Source organism: Lampetra planeri, chromosome 3 (assembly GCF_965212315.1).
Source record: "Lampetra planeri chromosome 3, kcLamPlan1.2.h2, whole genome shotgun sequence".
Taxonomy (NCBI): domain Eukaryota; kingdom Metazoa; phylum Chordata; class Hyperoartia; order Petromyzontiformes; family Petromyzontidae; genus Lampetra; species Lampetra planeri.
The window spans coordinates 15636490-15663403 of record NC_136109.1 but is presented as its reverse complement, the minus strand read 5'-3'; the positions used below and the strand labels follow the sequence as shown (position 1 = coordinate 15663403).

Sequence of the window (26914 nt, the reverse complement as noted above, 5' to 3'; positions counted from 1 at the left end):
GCGAACTGGCTCCTATGTACTTAAACAGGGCATGTTGATGAGATGGGACAGTTTGTCCCGGCGGCATGCACTGGTGGTGCCTTCTGCTGTAAGGGGGAAAGTTGTTTTGGCCGCACACAAACGCCTCTTGCATTTGGGAGTAAACAAAACGCTTGCCCTGCTTCAGCGTGATTATTATTGGCCGGGAATGGGGGGTGACGTGGTAAATATTCTGAAGGGATGCGTTGAGTGCGCCAGGCGGAAACCACCGCCCGTGGCAGCTAATCCACCGCTGCAATCCATTCAAGTCTCGCGCACTAACGAGCTTGTTGCGCTCGATATTCTGTGGCCCTTTCCAGTCACGCCTAGGGGTAATAAGTACCTGTTGGTGGGGGTCGAATATTTTACCCGGTGGCCTATGGCGTGGCCACTCGCCAACCAGTCGGCGGCGGCTGTGACGGACGCCTTTGTCCAGGGCTACGTCCTGGACAAGGGGGCTCCCGAACGCCTGCTGACCGACCAAGGGAAAATTTTTTCAAGTAAATTGCTGCAAGAGGTGTGCGATCTGTTGGGCACTAAGAAGGTGCGTACTTCCCCGTACCACCCGCAGACGGACGGGATGGTGGAGAGACTCCACAAGACCTTGACTTCTATGCTGTGCCAGCGGGTGTGTGAGGCACATGTTGATTGGGACCTGCAGGTCCCGGGGGTCCTCGCCGCGTATAGAATGGCCCCCCATGCAGCCACGGGGTTTTCCCCATTCTATCTGATGTACGGTCGGGAAGCCGACCTGCCAATGGAAACGCAGCTTGGCCTGTCCGCACCACGACCTAATTCTAAATTGGCAGAACATATTAAATTTAATATTCATAAGCTGACAGAGGCAAGGGAGGCCGCACGGCTTAATTCGCGGGCTCGCCAAATTGCTAACGAGCGGTTGCGTGCACGAAAGGTGTCCGTGCACGACTGGAGACCGGGTGACAGGGCCTGGCTGCATTGCCCTCAGGCGCCTTTGGCTACGTCGCCTAAATTGTTGAAGCCATGGCGGGGACCCGTGGAGGTCGTGCGTGTTGCACGCCCCCAGTGCGTTCAGATAAAATGGGGAAAGCGACGGTGGCACGTCCACCCCTCCCGACTGAAACCGTTCTCGCCTCCATATGGCCTCCCCTTGTGTCGTGAGGGCCGAGCATGTGACGTGACCGACGACCCAAAGGGGAAAATGTCCTTGCCTGATCCTCACATGCTTCCGCCTGATCTCCTCCCAGGTCTCTCGGAACTGACAGCTGCCGACCACCGGCGGCCGGATCTTCGCGGCGGGGCCGGTCCTTTCAGGCCCGACCCGCGCCGTCTAGAGCAACCGGAACCACCAGACGGTCGTCAGCGTCCCGTCCCATATGACGGACCGGCCAGAAGGACTCGCGCCAGGTCGCGCTACTTTTCATGACCTACCACGTGAGGAGTCGAGGAAGTTGGAGCGCCTCGTCGCTGCGTTAGTCACGGGGACGCCGGGCGCGTTCATTTTCTTGAAATCGCTTTTATTATGTTGTTCGTCGGGCTGTATATAGCTTCTTATAAGGTGTTGTGTGTGGTATTGTTGACTTTTCTTGTGTTAATTGTCAAATTGTACATAGGTTGCTGTTGTGTTGTTGTTGTGTTACGGGGCACACTGGGGGGGTGGGGGTTTTGTTGTGTTAACATTGTGAGGTTGTTGGTTAGCAGCCGGGACGGCTGCGAGCTATGTGGGGGGGGGGTGATGTAGTGGTGATACGCGCTGGGGTAGCGATCAGGTGCCAGCGCGTCGGGATTGGATGTGTGTGGTGACGCGCGCTGACGGTGAGGGATCAGGGGTCAGCGCGGGATCGTGGGTTGTGGGGTGCTGATTGGCTGGGTGCCGGTGACGCGCTGGTGTGGGAGTGATCGGGTGGCAGCGCGGCGTGATTGGGTGATGAGTGGAAACACGCGCTGGGGGAAAGCGGATCGTAGAGATAGCGCGTCGTGATTGGTTCACTAAGGAGCGATGCTCACATCGAGGTCCGCATCCGCTCCGTCTCCCGGGAGGAGGGACTATATAAGGTGATGCGCACAGGCGCACAGAGAGGGTGTAACCAGCGAAGACTGAAGACGGAGAGGAAAAGATAGGGCCCTGCGGTACCCAGTCCCGCTGTCCTGTGGGGACCGGGACTCTGTGTAACCCAGAGGCGGAGTGTAGGGTGAGCATGCAGTGTCAGCATGCAGAGTGTGTAGCCAGAGGCATAGGGTCTACACGAGACGAGTCTACACGAGACGAGTGATGTGTGTGTAGCCAGAGGCCTACAGTCTACACGAGATAAGTGAGGAGTGTAGCCAGAGGCATAGGGTCTACACGAGACGAGTCTACACAAGACGAGTGATGTGTGTGTAGCCAGAGGCCTAGAGTCTACACGAGATAAGTGAAGAGTGTAGCCAGAGGCAGAGGGTCTACACGAGCTAAGTGAAGAGTGTAGCCAGAGGGTCTACACGAGCTAAGTGAAGAGTGTAGCCAGAGGCAGAGAGTCTACACGAGCTAAGTGAAGAGTGTAGCCAGAGGCAGAGTCTACACGAGCTAAGTGAAGAGTGTAGCCAGAGGCAGAGAGCCTACACGAGTTAAGTAAAGTGTGCCGTCGGAAGAATAGAGACCACACGTTGTATTGTGACAAGTCAAGATTTAATAAAAAGTGTGTTACCCGTCAAGGAGTTTCCTGCCGTCATTTCCAATACTTCACGTGGCAGCCAATACGTTGAACTTCCATGCCTTGCTATCCCGAAAGCCCACAGAAAAAGCCACATCAATGTCTCGTTTGCAAGCTAGAGCCATGGATGCCAAGTCTGCAAAGGTCCGAGTTGACTGCGTAGCAATAATCCACAAATGGTTTCCTCAACTTTGTCGATTGTCCATATTAAACCAGCCAAATATATGCTCATCCAGCAGTAAAGAAAATTTTGAAGGCCTATCTTCAAGGAAGAGGGTTTATTTGGACTTTCAAGCTGGGCGAGGGCTTCTCCTACAGACTGGAAGGTGCCAAAGATTTAGTAAAAAATGTTATTGATAACCCTTCTGAGCAAACCAATGAAACATCTTTTAAACCACGAGTGTTCTTTGCCCAATAGCCGAGTGGGCAAAAAAAATCCCCACTTCAGATAATCTAGTCCAGTTAACAAAGGCGTTTTTATAATTGCCCCCAAAAGGGACCCTTCAAATAAAAAGAACATGTGCACCGTATTGCATTGGAGTATCTTTCTTGCGCAGACAACGATTGTCCCTGATGACAACCGTAACCGTGCATGAGGGAGGCATTGGGCTACTAGGAAGATAGGGCCCCTGTACATCTAGAAATGCCTTGTCATTTTTGCCCAAAAAAACATCGTGCTGCTTTGTGATAATCCATTCCCTGCATCTTCACATACCATTGAAGCCTCTTTCAGGTTGACGTGATTAACACTTCATACCCCAGACATGGTGGATGCTACAAATACACATACACTTAAAAAAACACAAGCAAGCCCCTGGGCACAAATTAAAAAGAAATGGGGCATAGGTACCTTAGGTTCCAGATGAAGGATTGTTGATTTTCCAACCTCATGTTTATATCAATCATTTAATTTCTGTTAGCGAGGCCCCCAACTCACACGTGTATGCCCTGCCTGGTCTGAGATATCTCTACTGTGGAATCTCAGAGAGACAGCAGGGTAAAGGGTCCATGGCAGTCCAATTCTAGCCAGTAAAAAGGGTTTGCAGCAGGGGACGTGAGGTCATACACGAGAGGGGAAGGTGGGATGGGGGTGGTTGAAAATGTAATGAGATTAAATATAGATCATTATAACAATGTAATCCTTGTTACTGAAACCATTATCATCGTAACTTGAATCCATTGATTTTTATGGGAAGCTTAAAGTCAAAATAAAAGACACGCAGAGTGAACATAATGAATGCTGCATTTATTGTGTCCGTTTGGCATAAATCACACGCCCAGCTTTTGTGATGGGTGACAAACAGAAGAATGGAAGATTGAAATAAATATTTTAAAAATAAATGTCAAATTAGGGAGATTGTGCTCGTCCTCCCTGCTTTCGATGTTTTCATACACAAATGTACATATCTCATGGAAAATTAATTCGTGAAAGGGAAGCCACTGCGAAAAGTGACATGCTTGTCTAAAAATAACATTTACAGTAAAAAAAATTGTAATGCACCTTTGACTTCCAAATCTTTGTACTTTTTACGCTCTATAATTGTGTGGTGAATAAGTCGCTAAACTTTATATTACTTAAAATATTTAATACTATCATTATCCATCAGCACTTTCCAAGAGTAATCTTGTTTCTCAATGACACCAAACCTCGGTATAAAGTTAGAATGTTAATTGTGCAATTAAGACGACTTCCAATATAGATTGTGTTTTCCATGCGTAAATAAAAATTAAGAAACTTAAAAATAAGTGGCTCAGTTTCTTTTGTTGGAAATGACACGTGTACTTCACGTGAATATGCACAATGGTATAGTACAGCACCATCACCAGGCTCAGAGTCACTGTTTTTTTTCTGATTTAGAAGCAATAAACCAGTGACTCATTATATGCACAGCATAGCATTCATAAAAAAAACACAACGCAAATGTCTGAAAGAACACAAGACACAAATCCACGGTCATAAGGGAAAATATTTAACGCAAGGTTATTCACCTCTTTCGTTACGATTGGAGTACACATTTTGTTTAAAACACTTTACATGTACAAAGATCTATAATTCCATACAAAGGTGGTTGCAATGAAAATAAAAACAATAGAAACTCCCCCCCCCCCCCCAGAAGGCTGCTGCTAAAAATTAACAAGTGACACAGGTGGACATTTACCTTAATCACTTTATACCGTTAATGTTGAGCCAGCATGGTGGATGGGTGGATAGACAACACAGTCCAAACATCAGTAGTCTGTGGATATAATGCAACAAACGTATGAATTGTAGAAAGGGTAGGAGCTGGTTGCTTTGCAGAAAAGCGCCACCGGCCCGGGGGGGGGGATGCGTCTCTTTACGCTCAGTAGTCCGTGTCGGAGCCATCGGCATTGTCAGCGTTGCGTGAGAGCATGTAGTTGTCCATGTCGATGGACTTGCAGTTGTTGATGGCGTAACGCAGCCGCTCGGCCATGACGGTCTGGCTGGAGTAGGGAGGCAGGCGCAGCTGGAAGAAGCAGGTCTGCGAGGTGGGGAGGCTGTCAAACGGCTGCGCGCCGTGGGGAGACAGCAAGCACATGGATGGGATGCAGTTAAATAATTAAAAGCGGAAGGCACAGCGTAAGTGAATCTTGACAGAGGGCAGTGCTTGGTGATTAATCATTGATGAGTCATGCTTGAGGCGGGCCCACAGCAACGGCTGGGTGATTTTATCAAATTTGCTCAAGTACCATACTGCAACAATGATGGGAATTATAAAAAGTAAGTGTCAATTATAACAAAAGCATCAGGAATGTGGTTGAACAACCCAATGGAAATGTATTTCAGCGACATGAATATTTGTTCAGGTGTATTCAGTAAATTTAACATGAGAAAATAACAGATACAAATGTCCAGTGTGATGGATTTTCAAAGCCTTTTTGGCAATGCTAAACATTGCATTTGGAAATACTGATAAGAATACTTAGTGTTGTGTTGGTTCTAATACCAACCCAACAGCAACGTTTGTGATAATTGCAGTGTCTGTAATCAGGACATTGTACATAGGGCACACAACCTGGCAGAACTGTGGCCGCATAAGTGCAGACAAACAAGTAAAAGAAACAAGCACAACAAGTCACTTTTTCACCCAAAAGCGTTAACCCAAACCTTAACTCCTGTTACCCACAAAAATTACAAATAAAACGGTGCATGTAGCTCTCAACTCCTCATACATTAAAAATGCAATCACGGGGAAGTTTTATAGTTAGATTTATTAGTAAGCTATATTTCTATTATCCACAAATTTGTGAATAGAACACTCAAGTTATAACAATACTATTCAAAGATGCACTCTTTCCTGCAGATAACAGAATCGGACAATAAGACCACAGATAAAAAAGGAATTTCACTATATCCTCCAGCACACTCCGGGAGCCTCATCAAATACAATGAAACAAGAAATAATATCGTCGCAGCTGCCTCACCCGATCGACCTTCATGATCTGGAAGCGCTGCGAGATGTCAGCCAGATTGGCAGGCAGGCGCGAGCGTCCCGACACGAAGCGCATGAAGAGCACGCGCTCCTCATTGGAGAAGTCTGTCAGTGTCTGCCAGAGCCACTGGATGAGCTGGTGCTGCTCATCCACCTCCCGGTAGCGCACCACCTTGCGCAACACCTCCACCGAGATCTCGGGCAATCCGCACACCATCTGCTCCAGTTGCTTTGCCGTCAGCAGCGACAGCAGCGGAACGGGGACGATCCAGGACATGCCCTCGCGCACTGCTGCAACCTGCCGAGGGCGATGGTGCAGAAGGGGAGCCCCCCCCCCAAACAGGCAGAAATGAGCGAGCGCTCATGCGGCACGCATGAAGCCACCACACCTGCTCGAAAATGTAATAGGACTTGCGCATTACTTCATTGGGCACGTAAAAAAAACATCGTATGTTTACGTTCTTAATGTCTGCGGAAACTGCTCGAATTAAAATTGGTTGCATCATCTCAGGAGGTAAAAAATGAATAGGCCTGCATAACCATGACTTATGTTACCTGTCGGTCCATCTCATGCATCCTGCACTCGATGGCTCGCTCCACATAGTCCTTCCGGTTCGAGAAGGTGACAGGGATACTATTCCCCCCTGGTACGATTGGTACCACTTTTCCATCCGCACTTCGTCCCACAAACGAGTCCAGGGGAATCATCTGCAATACAGTTTCAGGGGCAACTTAAAAATACGTTCAGGACAACTTCTGCAGTAATATATATTCCACATATTATACATGGTTTCCTTATTAGCACATTTTAACATCTTAGGTTTTGCATGAACACAACCCAAGTTACTGTATTAATTTTATAGCCATTTTCTAGCGCCTTCCAAGTGGCGTGTCAGTCATGGGCGAGTCGTTTTGAAAGACTTAACCACACTAATTATTGCGGGGCTGGTGGTGAAAAGGTGGGGATTCAAGAATAGTTGAAATAACTCAACACCGATGCTAAACCATGGGCTGGAATCAAACTCGGGTCAACCTTGTGCATAAGAACCTTGTGCTAACCACATTGCCACCACTCACCAACTGTTATGGTTAACAACCTCGCATTTAAATGGAAGTTTTCAGATCGATTTGTTATTTTATATATGATTAAATTAAGATGTGTTGCAAAATGTTGTTTTAAAATAGATTTAAAGTTTGAGGCCACTGAGTTTTGCAAAACATGCAGAGTTTTCCACTACATTCTGAACATCTACATCACACACAAAGTGAATAATTACAAAAAATTATTAACCAATAAGAAAATTTAACAACTACCCCAAAAATATTGAATGCTTTATTAATTAGTAACAAGTATAACAATTATCCTTAATTTATTTACAAGATTTATATTATTTAATAATGCTTATAATCGAGTTTACAAAAATTTATTAAAATGCATTAGATCAAATGATATCTAATTGAACCGTACCATGTGATTTGTGTCACCACTGAAAGCACTTTCATGAAGATGAACACAATTGCGAAGGACAAGGAAGAGGGATGAGGTCCCACACTTGCAGGCCACAAAAAATTGTAGCAAAACTTCAAACAGCAAATTCTCACAGATTACACTTATAGTGCAAACTGTTGCCTTTTTAGTTTGGTTCATGGCTGAATTAAACATTTTGCTATTTACCGATTAAAATGTTCTATAACCTTTCCATAATAGTTTGGTGGTTTACCCGTTTTCAACAGCCTTTTAAGTGTTCTGTGAATCTGTATGAGGTTTCTATAATAAACTCTGATACGGGGTTACAATTTTTAAAACAATGGTCCAGAAATGATGGCATGCATCACTGAACTAAGTAATTTCCGTTTGATTTATACGTGAAGGCTCCAGTTGCATTAAATTACATATTTGAGTACCAAACTGTGACCATAATGTCAACGGATTGGGCCAATGAATTATGAGTTTTTAATGTAGATGTTGGAAGGAATCCCATTGAATGAATATTTTTCTACGTTGCAGTTTACAGTTTCTGTACCACAACACAAGTTGTAATATAAATTTTGATTTAAAGCTTTTGTGACTGCAGGGATTCATATTATTGGTTCTTTCGGTAAAGTCACGTAGAAGGGAAATAAGAAAATAATATAAAACAATAAAAAACTTTACCGAAAGAACCAAGAATATAAGTTGTAATATATTCATTTAATCACCTTTATTTGATGTCTTATTTGTTTCACATTCACATCTATCGAATATCTTTGTTAATGCACAAATGGCTCATTTTAGTTTGGATTTCTAATTGACAGGATGTGCTTTGGTGATATGTTCAAAGCAGAATACCACGCTGATGATGGCTATGAGGAAGGCCAACAGGACAATGAAGAGAGAGAGCCTCACCTCGTGGAAGTTGAGCTCGGTGATGCCACTGTCCTCAATGTGCAATATGCTACAAAGGCTCTGCACGTACAGCAGATCGACTTCCTCGAGGTCCTCCAGCCCAAGCGGGATGGAGCACAGCTGCTTCCACACCATGGGAGCCAGGTGCAGGTCCAGTGGTTTCTTTGTGCGCATTGCCACACCCATCAGGATACCCAAGAATTTGAACTGCAGAAGGTGCTCATCCAGACTTGCCGATGGATTAAAAATGAACCTATCAATAAACCGGCAAAATAAATAGAATATTATTTTAATATGAAGTCAGGATCTGCTGTGTGTATATACTCATGGCAGTGGAAATGCTCAAAAGCTGTGCCAAAATAAGCAGTTATACACAATGCTTAATTTCTCTGAACACTGCAGACTTAATAATATTCTAAGAAAAGTGTTATCATTGTAAAACGACCTCCAAAATGAGTCTACATTTCTCTAATTGTACAGAAGCAAACTGTGCATGATCGAGTAGGTGCTGCTATAATTTTTTAGGATAAAACAAACCTGTCTCTGTTGTAACCAACTTCTGCAGCGGAGTTTGGGGTTGGAATAAGAAGGTCCACAACACCAGTCTCCAACTCCTGTGCAAACATTTCATATTTACATGTTAAAAGTTACACACAGCTTAACGGTCATAAAACAAATTATTACTGTAGTTGTATTCATTCCTAACATAATCCACTTTCTTTATTATATTGTCCTTTGACAGACTGACATTCCAGACATTCCACTGCAGTTAAATTATAGGGCAAGTAAATTTGTGGTGTTTATTCAGGTGACAAAAAGGTCATTACCTATTAAAAAAAAAACAACAAATCAAATAAAAATAGGAGAAAAGAAACAGGCATACTAATGCATTACTATGAAATATCTTTACACAGGGTTGATCCACTAAGCTGCGGTTGTTTTTAAAATATGTATCCGACAGGTGGTGGTGGTGGTTAATTTCTCCACGACATTCGTATACAATGACCTTCTTATGCATTATGTCACGGGGCAATAAATTATTCAAGCGAGCCAGACCACCAACAAAGCGGCTATTGCAAGAAATGTGGGCTCCACTATGTTTGGCCCACCACAGGTTTCGAAGCACTGCCGTAAAACCGACTCCCACGTGACCGGTTGCCCAATTTACCATCAGGCACTCTTACCTGGCACATCTCAGTGATGGTGTCATCAAATACTCCACCAGCATCGTCTGCTCCCTCCCCAACCAGTTTCACCTTCCAGGCACGCGAGGGCAGCCGCAGGTCTGACGCACTTAACTTCACCACCTGCCGAGCGATCTGTACAAAGATGGGCTTGCACTTCCGTCCCCTGTACAAAAAAGGAACGCGATTAGGATAGCCACCCAATACATGTGTATCATTCAGTTGATTAGTTCAGACGTTAATGTAACTAGACTCCATTAATTTATGGCACCATTGAACATTGGATAAATCTTGTTTGTCCTATATTCACATTCAATGTGTGTGTTTAATTACCGATACAAAAAATAGTTCGTGCAGTATTTGAGAACATTTTACACATTCATTACATTAAAACTAGAAAACATGACACGTGTTACTTTTGGAATGTTAATATAAACAAAAAATTACCAATGCCAAATTGTCAACTTGCAAATGGGTTATGGGTCAGTGGGAACAATCTTACATACAGATCCTTAATAAAAACACTTCTGTTATAAGATGTTGAGGTGAATGCTTAATAAATAATTTGTGTTTTAATTATTATCTGTATTCAATGTACGGTTTCCGGATGTTTTTCCAAAAATCGGTGCTACAAATACAAATGTGTGTCAAACAAAAAAAAAGCAGGGACCATTCTTATCATAAATTAATTGTTATATATATAAAAAAAAGTTAACATGATCAGAGGCTAACCATAAGATTGACTGCTTTTCCCCACGCCACTTTAATCATTGTTCGAGTGATTTTGTCAGGGTATGTAAGCTGCGCATTACACATTTGGTAAACAGTGCGACTGGGCTGCTATTACGTTCAAACATGATTTACTGTCAGAATTCAATATCAATTCAGGACACATACCAGAGATCACAATGCAAGTCAGACGATAACAGCATTTTGCCGAACGAACATGAACGCTTAAGAAATGTAGTTTGCTAGCCGGCACACATTATGCAGGACGAGCTGTTGACCTGGTAGAGATGCGCTTGACTGTGATCTGTGGCCCATAGTTCTTGCCCTGCACCATGGTCTTGCCAATGGAGCGAACCATGGGAAGGGTGTAGACGCGGGGTGCCAGTAGCGGCCTCAGCTGACCCTGCACTATCCCCCATGCACCGGCGTTGTACCGCGATGTGTTGAACTGAAAGCAGGAACATGGGAAATGGGGTGCGAATACGGTCACACTCGAGGATATTAATAATAAGTGTTCATTGAAGTACACAGTTCCACTTTAAAAATAACACATTGTTAGAAATGTATGCTGGCTGAAATTAAATTTACTTTTTATGCAAAATCTAATACAAAGAATCAATGGCAAAATGTCAATAACCACCAGATTAGAGAACAGAACCTGGATATTGTCAAAGGATAATAACACCCATGTATGACATCATTTGAGTTGGTCATCTTCAAAAGAATGACATTACACAGGTTACGCTGTGCAAGGACCCAATAATTCTTGAAACTCAATCCGACTTCAAATGTCACATTTAATATTGGAAAACGACAGGAGGCAATAACTTTGCCAATAAATAATTTAATGCATCCATGAGGATTTGTGTATGTTGGGAGATTGACCAGAAACCTGAATATTGGGCGAGAGGTTGATGAGCCTCCACGAAGTGTACATGAGGTCTGAGAAGTGGTAGAGAACGCGCAGGCGAGCACGGATGGCCTCGACGCTGCACTCCCGCAGAGAGTTGTACTGAGGCGGCACACACTCTGGTTGCCCCAACTGCAGGGCCACGGGCGTTCCTTGAGTTAAAAAACAAAAACGCATGCGTACGGTAGACATGAATATAAAAAGCGCAAGCCCTGCATCCACCATGCCAAACCCACCTCAAGCAACGAAAAACATCTAATATTTAACATATCTTTGCAAGCTAGCCATGTTGATTCCAAGGAGGAAAGTTCCAACATTTTAAGTAGTTGTATGAATGTATAAATATATAAATAAAGGCCATATGGTACAAATGTGCACCCTCATGAAAACTAGCATGCATGCTTGTGTACTTTTTCAATTGCTAGAAGAGTATATAAAAAATATTCAATGCGTGCAATGTACCATTATAATTACCAAAACACAGAAAAACAATAACTGCAGATAAAAAAATAATGTCACGGATAATGTTACAGATTTTATTATTTGCACTTTTGTTATTTGGCAAGTAAAATGAAAATATCAGTTTGCCATTTCATTCATAGCGTACCAATCTTTTAAACAAAGGATAATTATACGTGCATTTTTAAAGTATCCAATTACCAACATCCCCAGACGCTATACATAAAACATTCATATACTCTGGTCGTCCTACCTGTAGTGCCAGTTGTACCTTAATTTTTAAACAAATGCATACATATGGTGTATATATAATAGACAAGCATTGCACGCAATGTGCTCACACCACCGCAAGCAATGAGGTTGTGTTCCTTAACTGGGGCATGTGTACCTGGAGCTCTGGGACAGACAGGAGGCGATGTCCATGCTGCGCTGTGGCAGCGCCCGGCTGCAATCTGCCGAGCATTCTTTCCCTGCAGTGCGGTCACCAGTGTTGGCTCACGCACGGGGTTTGTGTGTCCCAGTCCGAGCTGTTCAGTCACGCAAATATATTCAGACCAAACCTATGACTACACACCTTTTTCATTATTACCTTTTTCACTCTGTGTGAAAGCATCAGCCTGCTGCAATGAGCAATGGGGCCAAGGATCATCTCATTTGGTGGTCGTCTTCAGCCTGCGGTAGAAATTATACATTCTAGTGGAAGTGGCAATGCTCTCTGCATGATGTCCACTGTTCACTTCCCAACAGTGGTGGTATGTATTGTCAACCATAGAAATGGATGATGGACCAAGATGACCCCCCCCAACTGAGATTGAAAAGCACCACCTTTAAGGTCAAGCACTCGATCCAGAGCCAAATGGTTACATCCCTTTAATCCTGTTAAAAGGATTTACATGAAAAATAATTATATTTAAACTTAGCAAACCTTGTTTATCTAGAAACACTCAGAATTGTAAAATAAATGTTGTTGGAATAGACATCCCAATCTGTTTTTCAAACAGAGAATTTTTATTGAACATATCCAAAGGGATAATGTTTTCATATTCTTGGTTCTTTTCGGTAAAGTCATGTAGATCGAAAATAAAATGAAAGATAAAATAAAAATAATACATTGAAAATAATAAAAGCAAAAAACCCATGACGTTTCGATCGCAACACAAGCGGCCTTCATCAGGTGGAGAGAAAAGAGGAAGTCTTTTCATAAAAGTGTACATTTCAGTCTATTTTTACCAAGAACGACTGTGCAGTATACATAACGGCAAGATGGTAGTTTTGTGAGAATTAGACGTTGAGTGCGTGCGTGTTTCTGTCCGTGCCTGCCCCTCCGAGTTGCTCCCCCAGGCGTAGACGTCCCCTGTCGAAGCCAGAACGAGTGTGTGCTCAGCACCCACGGCCACGTCCTCAACAAAGATGCCTGCCAAAGCTGGCACTTGCTGAGGCCTGTTGTGATTTCTGGCCCTCCCCTCTGGTAGCCCGATCAGGCGGTCTGGCAAGTGCAAGGGCAGACAAATGATGAACGAGTCAAATTCGAGCAAACTTTGTTTGAATAGGCCAGAAATCCACATATAAGATGCATGCACTACAATTTAGCCTTTAAAGCAGAGCATTTTTAACTTAAAATCTCCGATTAGCACTGTTGGCTAAGTACGATGGGAACTAAGTTCTATGTAAAAGTTTTTGAGCTAATACAATGATTCATATTTGTTTTTGGGTTGGGTAACACTAATTTTGGCATAACATTAGTCATTAACTTACAACCACCTGACAAAATTGTCATGTGGAGAAATGTTTTCATCAGTCAGAATGTGATCAATGCATTGTCAAGAATAAATACAGTTGCCAACGTGACAATCGTGAGCATTTATAAATGTGCATATTAACACTTTCACAAACTAAAAAACACAATTGATGTATCTGCAGAGTTGTCTCGACAGAATTGTTTAAATTTTATCATGACATTTAATAAAAATGCAAGTATTATTAACACTCAAAGTTGATATTATATTGTGTAATGCCTCCAGTTATCTACATGTGTATACTATGTATAACGTGGTGTCACACTTTAATTACAGGAAATAAAGCAAACAGATGTAAGTATAACCTTGGCCAAAGGTGAAGACTCGCCCATCCTTTGTAAGGGCAACAGAGAACTGGGTCCCACAGCAAACCTTTTTCATTCCAATAAAACATAGGGCATCCACTTTCTGTGGTTTAAAAAGAGACATCATTAGTTAATGATTAACACAAAACAACATGGTTAAACCTGTCTGGTCATGTGTGTATGGAATAAAAAAACAGTATTGATTGTAGGAATGGTTGCGGTGTTCCATAGCATGCACAGCATTGATTAAATGCAAGTTAATGTGTTTAGTACATGATGTTCAGAATGAATCACATCCATTTGGCTGTTTGGTATACATGTTTGCAGCATTGATCAATTGTGGCTCTTTGGATACATTTCCAATATTTGGGGTGCCAGCTGACCAGACAGCTGTCGATAGTTGAGTTCACGTACCTGCGGTGAAGACTTTGCAGTGGAGTTCCCCAAACCAAGCTTCCCATAGTCTCCATCACCAAAAGCCCAGACAGTCATGCCATCATTTGAAACAACCAGGGTATGATTTAAGCCACATGCCACCTAAAACAAAATTGCATTTAAGCACTTCCTTACAATTGCACACACACATTGCATTAAACATCAACATTTCTGGTACACCTAAAATATATACAACATTAAATTGCTGACCAATATTTACCACATACTTGCACTATAAATGTCACCTTTTTATATATGGAATGCCACACAAAAACTATCATGCAAGTGACATGAAGGCAGCCAGCATTCACAATGATGTACGGTAGACCCTCATTTCACATTAGTAATGCATGTTGTAAACACTTTTACATCATAATACAAATTCATGGCATGAGCGACAGTTTCGCGGGCATTCCATAAGAGCCAAATTGACCAACATATGTTGGTGTTAAGGCAAAGAAAACTGGCTTCTTTACCTGCCCAACCTGTTGTCCGTCGAGACTGGTCACCTTCTCGGGCAGCTTCTTGTTGGATGTATTGCCGTGGCCAAGTCGGCCATAATCACCGTTTCCGAACGTGAACAACTTTCCGTCAGCTGTGACCACAGCAGAGTGCTTGAAACCACAGGAGAGCTGACAAGGTCACAATGATGATTATTGTTAAATAAGTAAAGGGTAAGGGGTTACAAAATCCAAGAGCTCATGGCCAATGTAAGCCTGCTGAAAGCAAACATTGGGCAGTGCTCGTAACGCTGAGTTCGGGTAGACTCTCCATGTTTATGGTTGAGACCAGTTTCTAAATAGAACACTCACTTTTGACCTCCCGCAAAGTGGTACTCAATTTATAGACCACAAAAGGATCGATGGGCTGAATCAACACATGACTGGGGATTTTAATTCACAACCTTCCAATTGTGGGCCAGACCCTCTGCCACCCCATTATCCGACCGGTTAAATGTGTTCACGTGATAATACTGTATGCCTCCTAATAAAATTGGGGTCATAAAATGAAAGACACCTTACAACTTCAGCCCCTTGGAGACTTGAGGTAAAGAACATGCTGCCATGTACTCTACACTATTGTACATTAAATTAAACGATATTCAGTTAAATGTGTGGTATTCCCCCACAATGTTTCACAGAATTACCAAATATATGCTGGAGTGCAAGTCCTTCTTTTATAATCAGATAACAGACCATGGAGATTCCAAGACAGGGGTGTAAAAAAAGAGAGTAACTGAAGAAAACACAACTGACTAAACCACATTGCAAATATAAAGCACAATAAAAAAATATTGACACAAGATATAAAATGACAGTTATACGACAAATCTTCGAGATAAATGACTGCTTCATACAAATAGGGAACGTATGTCAAAATCACATCAATAACAATCCAATAAATATGTAAACATATTGAAGACCGACTGGGATGTAATATTTTATAAATTATAATTCAGGTATATTTTTATACTTGTAAGGAACAACAAAACTGAAAGCAAGGTTTACCAAACGTAATAACTTTCATAAGACGGTAAAATATTAGATGCACATCTTAAAAGTTTCCTTTGAGTTTGCTTGCCACCTGTGGTGGCAGAGTAGTAAAGACAATTTCAGAACAATACATGTCCTTCTTGTCAACAGAGGAGGATATCCAGTAATGATTATTGCATTATATGCCAAAGGAATGTTGTAATTGTGTCACATTGGTGGGAACATTATTACAATTCCTTGCTTTCACACGTAATGAACAAAAAAACATATTGAACACATTTGCCACTTTGTTTTTAAGTATTACCAAAACCAAGGACACAGCGATTAGGGCCAGACCTGGACAACCTCCTCTCCCTGGAGGGCCTCAATCTGACGGGGTCGCCGTTGACGGTCACTATTGCCGTGGCCCAGTTTCCCATAATCACCATCGCCCCAGCTGAAGACCTCTCCACTCTCTGTCAGGGCCATGGAATGGCCATCGGAGCCACACGATGTTGACAGCTGAGTCACCACAAACCCTATCCCACCAAAAAAATCAGGTCAGAAAGAGCTGTCAGTTTTGATTATAACCAAGCATTCATTATCGTTTGGATTTCCAAAGTTTCCAGAACAATGACTTTGAACAGATTGGCAGGTTTGTGTGGCATTTGCATAACCGTCGTTACATTGGTCCACACAAAAAACTGGAATAGTTAAATGTAATGACAGAACTGAATTTATATATCGGCATACATAAACATATATGTATTTACACATGACAATCCACGCAAGATAAAATTCAACTTAGAAGCTGATGAATATTTACTCACTATAGGAGGGACCTCATTGTACTTTATCAGATTTAAAAGTATGCAGGCAAATTTGCCATCGCTGCATGATACAAAGAACCTCAGGGAATTCTGATGCAAAGCCACCTTGGCATAATTAAATTTAATCTGCATCCAAGGAATTGGAGGCCACAAGGTGAATTCATAATTCTAGATGACTTGATGCGTGTATCGGCAACATGCGAGTGAAACAACAAGCATGACAGAGCTGTAAGAATAATAGCAAAGAAAATAGATAATGGCAGATTACATGAAAATTGCTGATCATAAAAACCCGTTACCTTGCAGAGCTGAGATGACTGTTAAAGTGTGCAGATCATCAGAATTTCCTTGTCCTAGTCGTCCATAACTGCCTTCTCCACAGGCCATCACAGAACCATTGGCTTGTACAACAAATGTGCAGTTCTGCCCACACACAACCTGAAAAATACAAACAAATAAACAACAAAACAATTCTGGCATGGTTGATAGAGACAATTTTGTAAACACTAAAAACACCCACAATGTTATAAAGAACATCTGCTTAGTCTGATCGGCAGACGGCATCTACAATATTGATGCTGTAACGTGTCGTAGCGCGGAATTTTTTTTTAAGCGTGCCACAAATTATATCCTTCAAATAAAAACTCAGAAAACACAGGATGGACGCTTGTGTTGCGACCGAAACGTCGTGTTTTATTTTATTATTTTTCTATCTACGTGACTTTACCAAACGAACCAGAGAGTATGGATTCCTGCAGTCAAGAAAGCTTCAAATCAAGACAGTACATTGCATTGGAATTTTAGACAACAACCATTCTATGTAAGTAGTACCAGCAAATATAGATTTCACAGTTTAACATGTAGGCTTTCGCGACCAATATCATCCACAATATAGGGTTCTTTTTGGGTTAGATCACGTAAATATAAATGTGTCGTTGACCCGCCACCACCTGACACAGCCAATTAGTAAGGTTTGTCACGTAAACAAAACATGCCAATTCGTTACTCGTACAACACACTGGTGTGTTGGAGAGCAAATCCACAACAATTACAAACCGAGTACGACATTTCACCAGAAATTACAACTAGGTTCATCAGGCAACAGCCAGATTTGGCAAAACGTTGTACTCAAGATTGTAAATGTTGTGACTTGGCTCTCGCAACACACCAGAACAAAAAAAACCTACATTATGGATAGATTTAACACACAGAATTATCGCAAACAAGTTTTTAAGTTTATAAATATATAGGCGACACTTTCCAAGGTAACATTTAAATTCACCAATGGCTCAGGGCTATCAATCAAGATGACTGATGTGCAATTGCTTGCTAGAATAAAAAGATGCTTGGACTTGATTGGACTCAAAATATTAAGTGTAATCCGAAAAACACAGACACAAGGCTAATCCTCTTCCCAAAGAGACCACTGTTTTCCAAATGAGATGCATTTCAAATGCATAATCTATCATGCTCTAACACAGAGTGACTGTGGGAGTAATTAATAAAATCAACACTGCAAGCGTATGCTTGAAAGATAAAATAGTGGATAATTTTTATAAAATACATAATATCTTGATACTTTTTTATTGAAGTCTGGCCAGAAGCTTTATCGTTCATACTGTCAATTAAGCCATAAGGATTAAAATCCAAAATTCAGTGTACTCATTATGCTTCAAACCCATTTCAAACGAAGTTCAAGAGATTTACTGTAATAGGATTATATAAAAAAAACACATTCACATGAACATCTCAAACACACCACCCCATTTTAGCACAATAGCACGTTGCAGGTTAACTGATAAAATGCACAAGGTCAGACTACCTGCCTGCGATTAAAAATGCCCACCCACAACTTGGAGAATTGGAAGGTGAAAGGGTTAAAGTATGTGAAATTGGCTTGCACTGCAATTACCTGTTGTGCCTGCGAGAAGGAGGGCGTGAGGGTCGGTGTCAGAACACTCCGGCCGGCCTCTGCCAGCTGGCCGTGACGGCCCCCGCCCCACATGTACGCTTCGCACTTCCCGCCCAGCTGCCAGTCCTACCCACGAGACACGCCCACACGTTGGCACGCAGTGTGCCGAGAATTATTAATCACCGAGGAAATAGCGTCTGCTTAAAGCGACCACGTGATATCTTGTTAATTACATTTCGGGGAATAGAGAAGATTATATTTTTATTTTAAATGTCAACACTTGGCTAATGAACAATTAGCATTTTTTTGGGTTTTAGCATTTTTCTTAGAAAAACGTTTTAAAAAAAACACACCTACATGGGTGACCCCCATGGGGCAAATTAATAAAAGGAAGAAAAAACACGCAAAATGTGTTATTGTATAATATATTTAAATATACAATGTACGTCGTATCAGTGTTAAGTAATGGATGTGGCATACACCTCTGGTTTGGCTGTAGCCCATGCCATTATCTGTTCATCCATTGATGCATTCCATTTAGTGTTGTCCTAGAAACAGACACACCATAAAAACAAATATTTAAAAAAATCATAACATATATGCTCTTTATTTAAGCAGAACATTTTATCAGGATAGCCTCACTGAGTTTCAAAGACTTCTTCAGGAACATCCTGCATTGGGACATTGGGACAATTCTATTCATGAGCGACACACACAAGGACTCCGGAGTACTCTGAGAAAACGATCACATATCGGCGGTTCAAACGCAAAGCTTTATAGAGATAAGAGCAAGAATCCATTGCGGTGTTGCCATCGATTAGAAAACTCACAGCCCAAGCCTAAAACAAACACTTGCTCTCCTACGGCCCCTCTTCATCCCAGGATTAACAAGACTTAATTATGCTTAGTTTTCGGGACGTGATGAGATTGGGCACGGTTTATAAATGTGAAGTATAAGGAAAAAATGTATGTAATGACAACACAACCAAATTTAACAATTCATTAGTACTTTTACATACAATAAGCAGTGCTTTTTCAATCCAAATGTACTGTACAGTATCAATTATCACATATTGACTATTCTTTTACTAAATCATAGACTTACACACTCAAGTTTCCTAAACTTTCACATTAGGCCCAGGAGCGTAAATCGTGCCTAATTAAACATCCAGGAATAAGTAAACCATAAATGCCTAAAGTGTAATGCACCATGCATGCCAAACATAAACAACATGTCTAACTCTCTTTTAAATGACCCTATTGATTTTGAATTCACTTTGCTGGCTGGCAGACTATTCAAGTGATCTACAACAGCCAGGTATGTGTTTCCTGGCATTCCACGTGCAATGAGCAACACTACAGAGAGCCCTTAGCAGCAAATCTCCAACTCATCCCATTACGAGTCCAATAAAGCTGTGTGCTGTTACTACACCATCGCAGGCTATTTCACAAGAACCCATAAAGGAGCAGAGAGCTCAGCAGCTTGCAGGGACAGTTAAATAAAAAACATGCAGACCACCGTAGTAACCGAAATTGCATAGTAACCTAACAGCCCAGTATCTTGAAAAAAAACCCCACAAATAATTACATGACGCAGAATAAGAAGCAGACAGCAGACAGCTGACTGACGAATTTAAGATAAAAAAAGTATAGGTATAATAACACACAACAATGGCAATGTGTTCACAACTTTTGACGTCTTGTTAAATGTAAATTAAGATGGCAAAGGGCAAGGCATGTGTCAATCCTTTATTGGCATGCAACAGAATTATCATGAGCAATGCCAGAGGCTAAAATTAAATACAATTTGGATTTAAAACGTGAATTTAAAGATGCTGCACAAAGGATAAATGTGCCCATCTGTGAGATTTTGAAAATGGCAAGGGGTGATCTCAAAGTTGATGTGGGATTGGATTGGGAGGCAGTGGAGGGTGGGTCACGGGTTGAGAAATCCTTGAATCAGCCCCACTATGAACACCACCTGCTCTGCTCTCATACCTGTGGCTGGAGCTGCTCCTCAGGCGGTAGGTGCTCCAACTCGGGAACCACAAACGTTTCGGGAAACGCAGAGCTCCGTGCAAGCGCTTCGGCTGTCTTCACCGTGGTGGAAAAGGAGGCCAACCATGTCCACTCCAAGGGGTTCCAGTTGCCACCCACCTCCACTGGGGTGGCACCCAGAGTCACGCTCCGGTGGTGGGGAGGAAGCGGTGGGCGGCACAGAACTACCTCCAAGTTGAGCCCAACGGCCAACGAAGCCAGGCACTGCATATAGGCACTATGCACCAGTTGCTCTCCCGACACCACAAACAGCTGGTGGATAAGAGAGTAAGGATGGTTGGGGGAAATTAGGAACAAAAAATATATCATTTATTATTATTTCATCAATGCCTGTATATATTAGACACATTTGATCACCTCTGATTATCACGGGTGGCTACGTATAGTGCGAAAGAAATTCAACATACATTACGCACATCACGAGCATTTGTAGGATAATGTGTTGTGTTTGGCAACAGAATCTTCAATGAAGTAATATCTTTTCCACCGTGTACATATTGCAAAATGTTTGGTTCCTGCCAATTATGGTTGCTACCACCATAGAACACAAAAACAACATTTGCATTCATTTTTCGATTTAAAGCTTTCGTGACTGCAGGGATTCATCTTCTTGGTTCTTTCGGTAAAGTCACGTAGAAGGGAAATAATAAAATAATAAAAATAAAACATAATAAAATAATTCTCACGACGTTTTGGCCACAACGCAAGCAGCCGTCCTCAGATGAAAAACAGGTCTGTCGGGAAGACAGCGTCAGACGCTGTCTTCCCGACAGACCTGGTCTTCACCTGAGGACGGCTGCTTGCGTTGTGAAACGTATGTTTTATTTTTATTATTTTATTATTTCCCTTCTACGTGACTTTACCGAAAGAACCAAGAAGATTTGCATTCATTTTAAACATATCCCTCTTTATTTGATACTCAATGATTTATTAGCCCTTGACGTGATTTCTTGAGAAGATACCTTTTGGAAAAATATTGATATATTCATTTTGTTAGAAGGGATCATGTCAGTGTGGCAGTCAAGGATGGCCCATATCCAATATTCTATCTACCAAGGAGATTGAGCGATGAGATCAGCCAATGTGCGGGTGTTAAGTGGATAACCACATTGCAAAAGCGTGAGATTGCGCAGCTTAGGGAGGCCTTCAACCAGCAGTGGCTGATGATTCACTTTTAAAATGTGACAGATTTATTCACATACAGCACCAATTATCATTTCCTGGATCTCTTTCAACTTCTATTTTACATAGCATGTGATGGGGGGTGCGTTAGCACTGCTCTAAAAACCCCTAAACCCAAGTTCGATTCGCAGCTGCTACCAACATCATTGGAGAGTGATATGTGAACCAGTCGTGGGCACCGCACTTCATAGACCCCGACGGATCAGCACGGCAAAGTTGAGGCAAATAACCTCCACTATCAACACGGCATTGGGAGGCCTTCATTCAGCAATGAACACATGGATGCAAATTAAATGTCACGATGTACGCACCTTCTCATAGAAATACTGTTCCTGCAGCATGATGGGCAGCCTCTCCAGCAGGGCCCGCATGCAGGGTGCTGCGCTAAGGCCCACGATACCCTGACTGCGCAGTGCGGTGCGGCAAGTAGCCAAGACCTGGTGCTTGGACACCCAATCAGCCATGCAGCTCACCACCAACACATCCTGTAACGGTGTACAAACAAGCCTACATTAAGCAACTTGAGCATTCAACGTTCCGTAATCGTTATTACGTGCAAAATTAAAGTGAGGAGTCTTCCACCTTCTGAAAAACATTGTGAGAAGTTAGAGCTATGATTACTTATTAATTACTAACATTTAATAAAGATTGTAGCTAAAAATGTCTTTAGTTGTTCAACTAATTCAAGACAACATTTTAAGCGGGGGGGTACAAAAACGTGGAATCTAGAGCCAATGATAAAGAAAAATATGTTTACAGCAGTTTGTTAACGTGACAAAGAATACAACCATAAATTCCAGTCAATAACATAATGCGTATTTTTGAAAGAAACAATTTTTAAAAACTAGATATTCTTTTGTATATACAAAGACTATGTCTTCAAATAGGTTGGTAAAACACTTGTCAACACATTGCACCATTTCAAAGATAAACGACTGCTGTTGAAGAAACATACCTTGGACCGGTTGGAACATGTTGCCACTCCAACATCAGGAATCCAAACCATACTTGTTATTGATCCAGACCCAGACACCACTGTCTGCAACACTGACCCATCCTGAAAAGTAGAAAATTGTTATTTAAAGAAAATGACAAAACTTGTGTGGCAGCCAAATCATTTAAATCTTTGTTGTTGCATTGTTACTCCAATAGTCTTACCTGAAATATTAATGCAATTGAAATTCGAAGGTCTTTTTTTAAAATAGTAAAATAGCAAAAGAATGCTTAAATGTTAATATATTAATTTGGTCAAGTAAATAAGATGTGCGTGGAATATTATTCGCAGTGGTTAAAGAACTGTGCTCAAAACATGGCGAGCTGAGTTTAATTCCCGGCCATGGCTAATATCAGTGGTGAGTGATATCAGAATAAGTTCTGGGTGTTCCCCATCACAAACCCGCATTGACGAGTTTAGCGAAGTATGATCCTACATGACAGACAAGACATGAAGATGCCTTCATCCGGCAGTGGCTTGACAAAAGGTTGCAAATCATTGAATAAGATGGAGAAATAGTTTACATGTGGAGCTAACAGGGAATATAAATAGCAGATATATGTATGTAGACCAGGCATCTAAATGTCATACTGTGGCCATGAGAAGAATACAGAACATGGCTACTTATTTACCAATACTGAGAAAGTTATATTAACATTGGTAAAATAGCCCTATAAATCCTGTCCTGCAAATCTTTTGGCAACTGTAAGCCTGCACTGTGAACGCAGTCATATTTGTATGTATGTAGAACCTCTTTTGCACAATACATAGTCAACCATGCTAATCGGAGGTGCGGGGGAAGAACAACAAACTAATCACAAAAAGCAGTTCTAAACAAATTAGTTTTCAATCTAGATTGAAAAGTGCATATAGCTCCAGTGGCTTCCTCATATCGGAAGGGTGTTCTAGACCACCGCAGAAGCGCATATGAAAGCGGGCGATGCAGTGACCATCTTTGTTCGGTGGTTTGACTCTAGCGAGGATGACCAAAGTTTGCGTGATGGTTTATGCTCCTACCTGCATAGACCAGATGTTCATGAGGCTGCCAACCCCTCCCGACGCCAGCACCATCCCATCAGCACTAAAAGCCACCATCTTGACAGCTGTGATGTGTCCACTCAGACGGTAGGCACACTGTACCGCCTCCTTCCTGTGTACCCAGTCCTGCAGAATTACCAGACAAAATAGAAACGTACGTTATTGAAATTGCACACTATATTTGTTTTAAGTGGACTATTTTATGTTTCACTCAACAAGCTGGGAAGTCTGTTAATGAAGGAAGCTTCCATTTTGTCTGGGGTAAACGTAGCACACCCTCAATTAAGATGACCGTATGAACACGGCAAATTTGCATGGTTTCATTCTAAATCCGAGCCTTGAGAAACAACACACACAAAACATACATTCTTAAGAATTGTACTCAAGAAATAAATGTTTCTGGGGATTGACCTTTGCAAAAAATTAGGTATTTTGTGGCACAGGTTTAAAAAACACAAAAACACACGTGCACAGAGTGAGAAAGATACCTCTTGCAGAGGCTGCATAAAAATGTTAATCTCTTACACTCATCAAAACTCTGGTTAGCTGAAATATATCACTTTATTATATTATTTGTCAAAATTTAAAAATAATCACACTATAATTAACTACCAATTCTGCCTTATACTACATTACGACTCGATAATAGTGGAATGTGTAAAATATACCAATAATAAAAATATGCCATCACAGCATGACGATGACACTTCATTTTTCCAAACATAATTCTTCACACCCAGCCACAGTTATTTTTCACTTTTACAGATCATCAGACATGCACATTGAGAAACTGAGCCATTTTGCATTTGAATGAAGAAGACATGAGACTGTAGAAAGGTGGCCCAAGTGGTACAAGTCTGGAAAACCCCGACTGTGAACGCTTCCAAACAATGTCCGTTGAGCTTACCTTCACCATTTTCTGCTTTTCCTCACATATCGTTTCTGATTCTTGAGGCTCTGGCACTTCAGCGTCTGTGTTTTGTGGGATTGTCCATACGCACACAAGCCCACTCTGACAGCCTCTGTATTCGAAGGAACGGTAAAAGTGCAAGTGTCACTACAGCGATTGATGTGATGCAAGTATGTTGAACTTCTTTCACACCATACTTAGCCAACCGTGGTAAATAGGAGGTGCGGGGGAAGGACAAGTTAAATACAAAAAGCAGTTCTAAAGATATGAGTTTTCAATATAAAATTAAAAGTGCATAGCTCCAATGGCTTCCTAATATCGGAAGGAATAGTGGCCGCATAAGCGCAATTAATGTTATGTGTGGAAACACGCTTAAACACAATGTGTGTATTCATGCATGCTACACTAAACTGCGACACATGATGCTTCTAAAAAAAACATACCAATGACAGCAATGGCAAAAGAGAGCTTCCAATCAGGACTGCAAAACCCATTTATTTACTCAAATTAGTCCTTATTTATGTTTGGCATTTGTTATAATGTAATAAAATAGTTGATGGGCTCAGTCCAGACAGATATTTGCTTACATTGTCCAAGTATTTAAATACATTATACCCTTGAAAAAGATTGCTATAATTACCATTTTATAATAAGAGAATTAACAAAGCAATGGCATAACATTTCGCCAAGTTGGATTCCCTCTAATTTGCCATCTGTGAATCTAGTTATACAGTGGTCAATTGCTGAAATATTCACAATTCCCCCATAATACAAATACCCTACAAGATTTGCATACAAGTCGGATTATGAATACATTACCTAAACTAAATTTGCAACTATCATTGTGACAGGAGTGACATTTCTGCAACGCACTGAAGTGCATGTAACCCATGTATTGTCATTAGACGGCAAAATAATATTACAACATTGACCACCATCACCCGTGATCGGGCAATGTCACTCATGCATGGGAGCCCATTTGCCTCATCTCTCCTTTTCATCTTGTGTCACACGGCATGGAGATCACATTTTTAACACGGGTATTTGTCCACAATAAAAATGATTACATATACGGGAGACTCGTCCTAAGGGCGAGTGATATTGCATGGGTAAGGATGAATCCCAATAATAATCTCCCCCACGTTGCTCTGCGTGAGAGATTAATCAAAGCTCCTTCTAAATAGGTGATAAGATGGATCTGACAAGGCATTATTGCTTGTAGGTGTCATGTGCGCACATCACATGTAAGAAGAAGGCATGTACATATGTGCTGCAAGAGGCTCAGGACTGAATTAAGCCTGTGTTGTCAGAGACCAAAGTTGTGTGTTTATCATCACACCTCCAATCCGCACGGTTGGCTACGTATGTGTACGAATGAAGTTCAACATACATACATGAATGATGTTAAGGCTATAAATCCATACAAAAGGCTTCTTTGGTAAATGGCCTCAAGCAAATAAGCTTTGACCTATGTAAGGCTAAGTAAATATAACAGGAAGAGACGTACGATGCAAGCATGAGCCGAGAGTTTGGGCCCCTGCCAAGCAAGCTGCTCCAGGCCACGGTGTTGATAACGGAAGGGTGGGGCAACAGAAAGCGGCAGTGCCATCCACTCTCGTCGCCATGTGCCCATATCTTGACGTTTTCCTCTTTGGCAGCGCAGCTAAGTAGCAGTTTGCCCATGGGATCCCACTTAATGTGCGTTACAGCCTCCTGTCAGACATTAGGGGGTGAGAGATGAGCAGATTGAAGGTGAAATGGCAGGAATGTAAAACACCTTTGGTGACTAGTATTGCTGGTTCGATACAATTGTGACAAATAATTATGTATTTCTTCAGTTACCAACCACACCCATGAACAAAACCCAGCAACAAAATCAATGTAAGAACATCTTCGCGTCTGCATTACTGAAGGAACTGGGATTATTTCGTAGGCTAGTGTCAAGGCTGTCATTACGACTTGTAAACATTTGCCCGAACAAAATATGGACACCTTTTAAGTAGCCTGCATACTCATAATTTTAAAATGATTTTTTTGTTACTTTACTGAAATATATATTTTTTGTCGATCATGGTTTGGCATTCAATGCTCTGCTAATTTGAGCATTATTGTATCCATTTAACTATAGAGCTTGTTTAACATGTTTCATCTTGCTCCTCAGACTTTCACCACCTG

The 26914-nt window shown here is 41.7% G+C and overlaps 1 protein-coding gene across 12 annotated transcripts in view; it reads right to left on the bottom strand.

The window, feature by feature from the left end:
• Window positions 1-3918: 3918 nt before the first annotated feature.
• The window catches only part of HERC1 (HECT and RLD domain containing E3 ubiquitin protein ligase family member 1), a 116587-nt gene continuing 93591 nt past the window's right edge, over window positions 3919-26914 (bottom strand). For all 12 annotated transcript variants that reach the window (XM_078621734.1, XM_078621801.1, XM_078621771.1 and 9 more), the window contains 23 exons: window positions 26247-26452; window positions 24737-24851; window positions 23809-23955; window positions 22753-22854; window positions 22109-22282; window positions 20556-20867; window positions 19040-19105; window positions 18558-18683; window positions 16945-17083; window positions 16173-16354; window positions 14820-14975; window positions 14323-14445; window positions 13909-14011; window positions 13124-13293; window positions 12196-12334; window positions 11331-11500; window positions 10717-10886; window positions 9710-9875; window positions 9063-9139; window positions 8526-8778; window positions 6695-6847; window positions 6132-6437; window positions 3919-5215 (listed from right to left, as the gene is read on the bottom strand). In XM_078621734.1, coding sequence (XP_078477860.1) covers window positions 5030-5215; window positions 6132-6437; window positions 6695-6847; window positions 8526-8778; window positions 9063-9139; window positions 9710-9875; window positions 10717-10886; window positions 11331-11500; window positions 12196-12334; window positions 13124-13293; window positions 13909-14011; window positions 14323-14445; window positions 14820-14975; window positions 16173-16354; window positions 16945-17083; window positions 18558-18683; window positions 19040-19105; window positions 20556-20867; window positions 22109-22282; window positions 22753-22854; window positions 23809-23955; window positions 24737-24851; window positions 26247-26452 — 3741 coding nt within the window. In that variant the 3' untranslated portion in view covers window positions 3919-5029. The remainder of the gene's footprint in view (window positions 5216-6131; window positions 6438-6694; window positions 6848-8525; window positions 8779-9062; window positions 9140-9709; window positions 9876-10716; window positions 10887-11330; window positions 11501-12195; window positions 12335-13123; window positions 13294-13908; window positions 14012-14322; window positions 14446-14819; window positions 14976-16172; window positions 16355-16944; window positions 17084-18557; window positions 18684-19039; window positions 19106-20555; window positions 20868-22108; window positions 22283-22752; window positions 22855-23808; window positions 23956-24736; window positions 24852-26246; window positions 26453-26914) is intronic.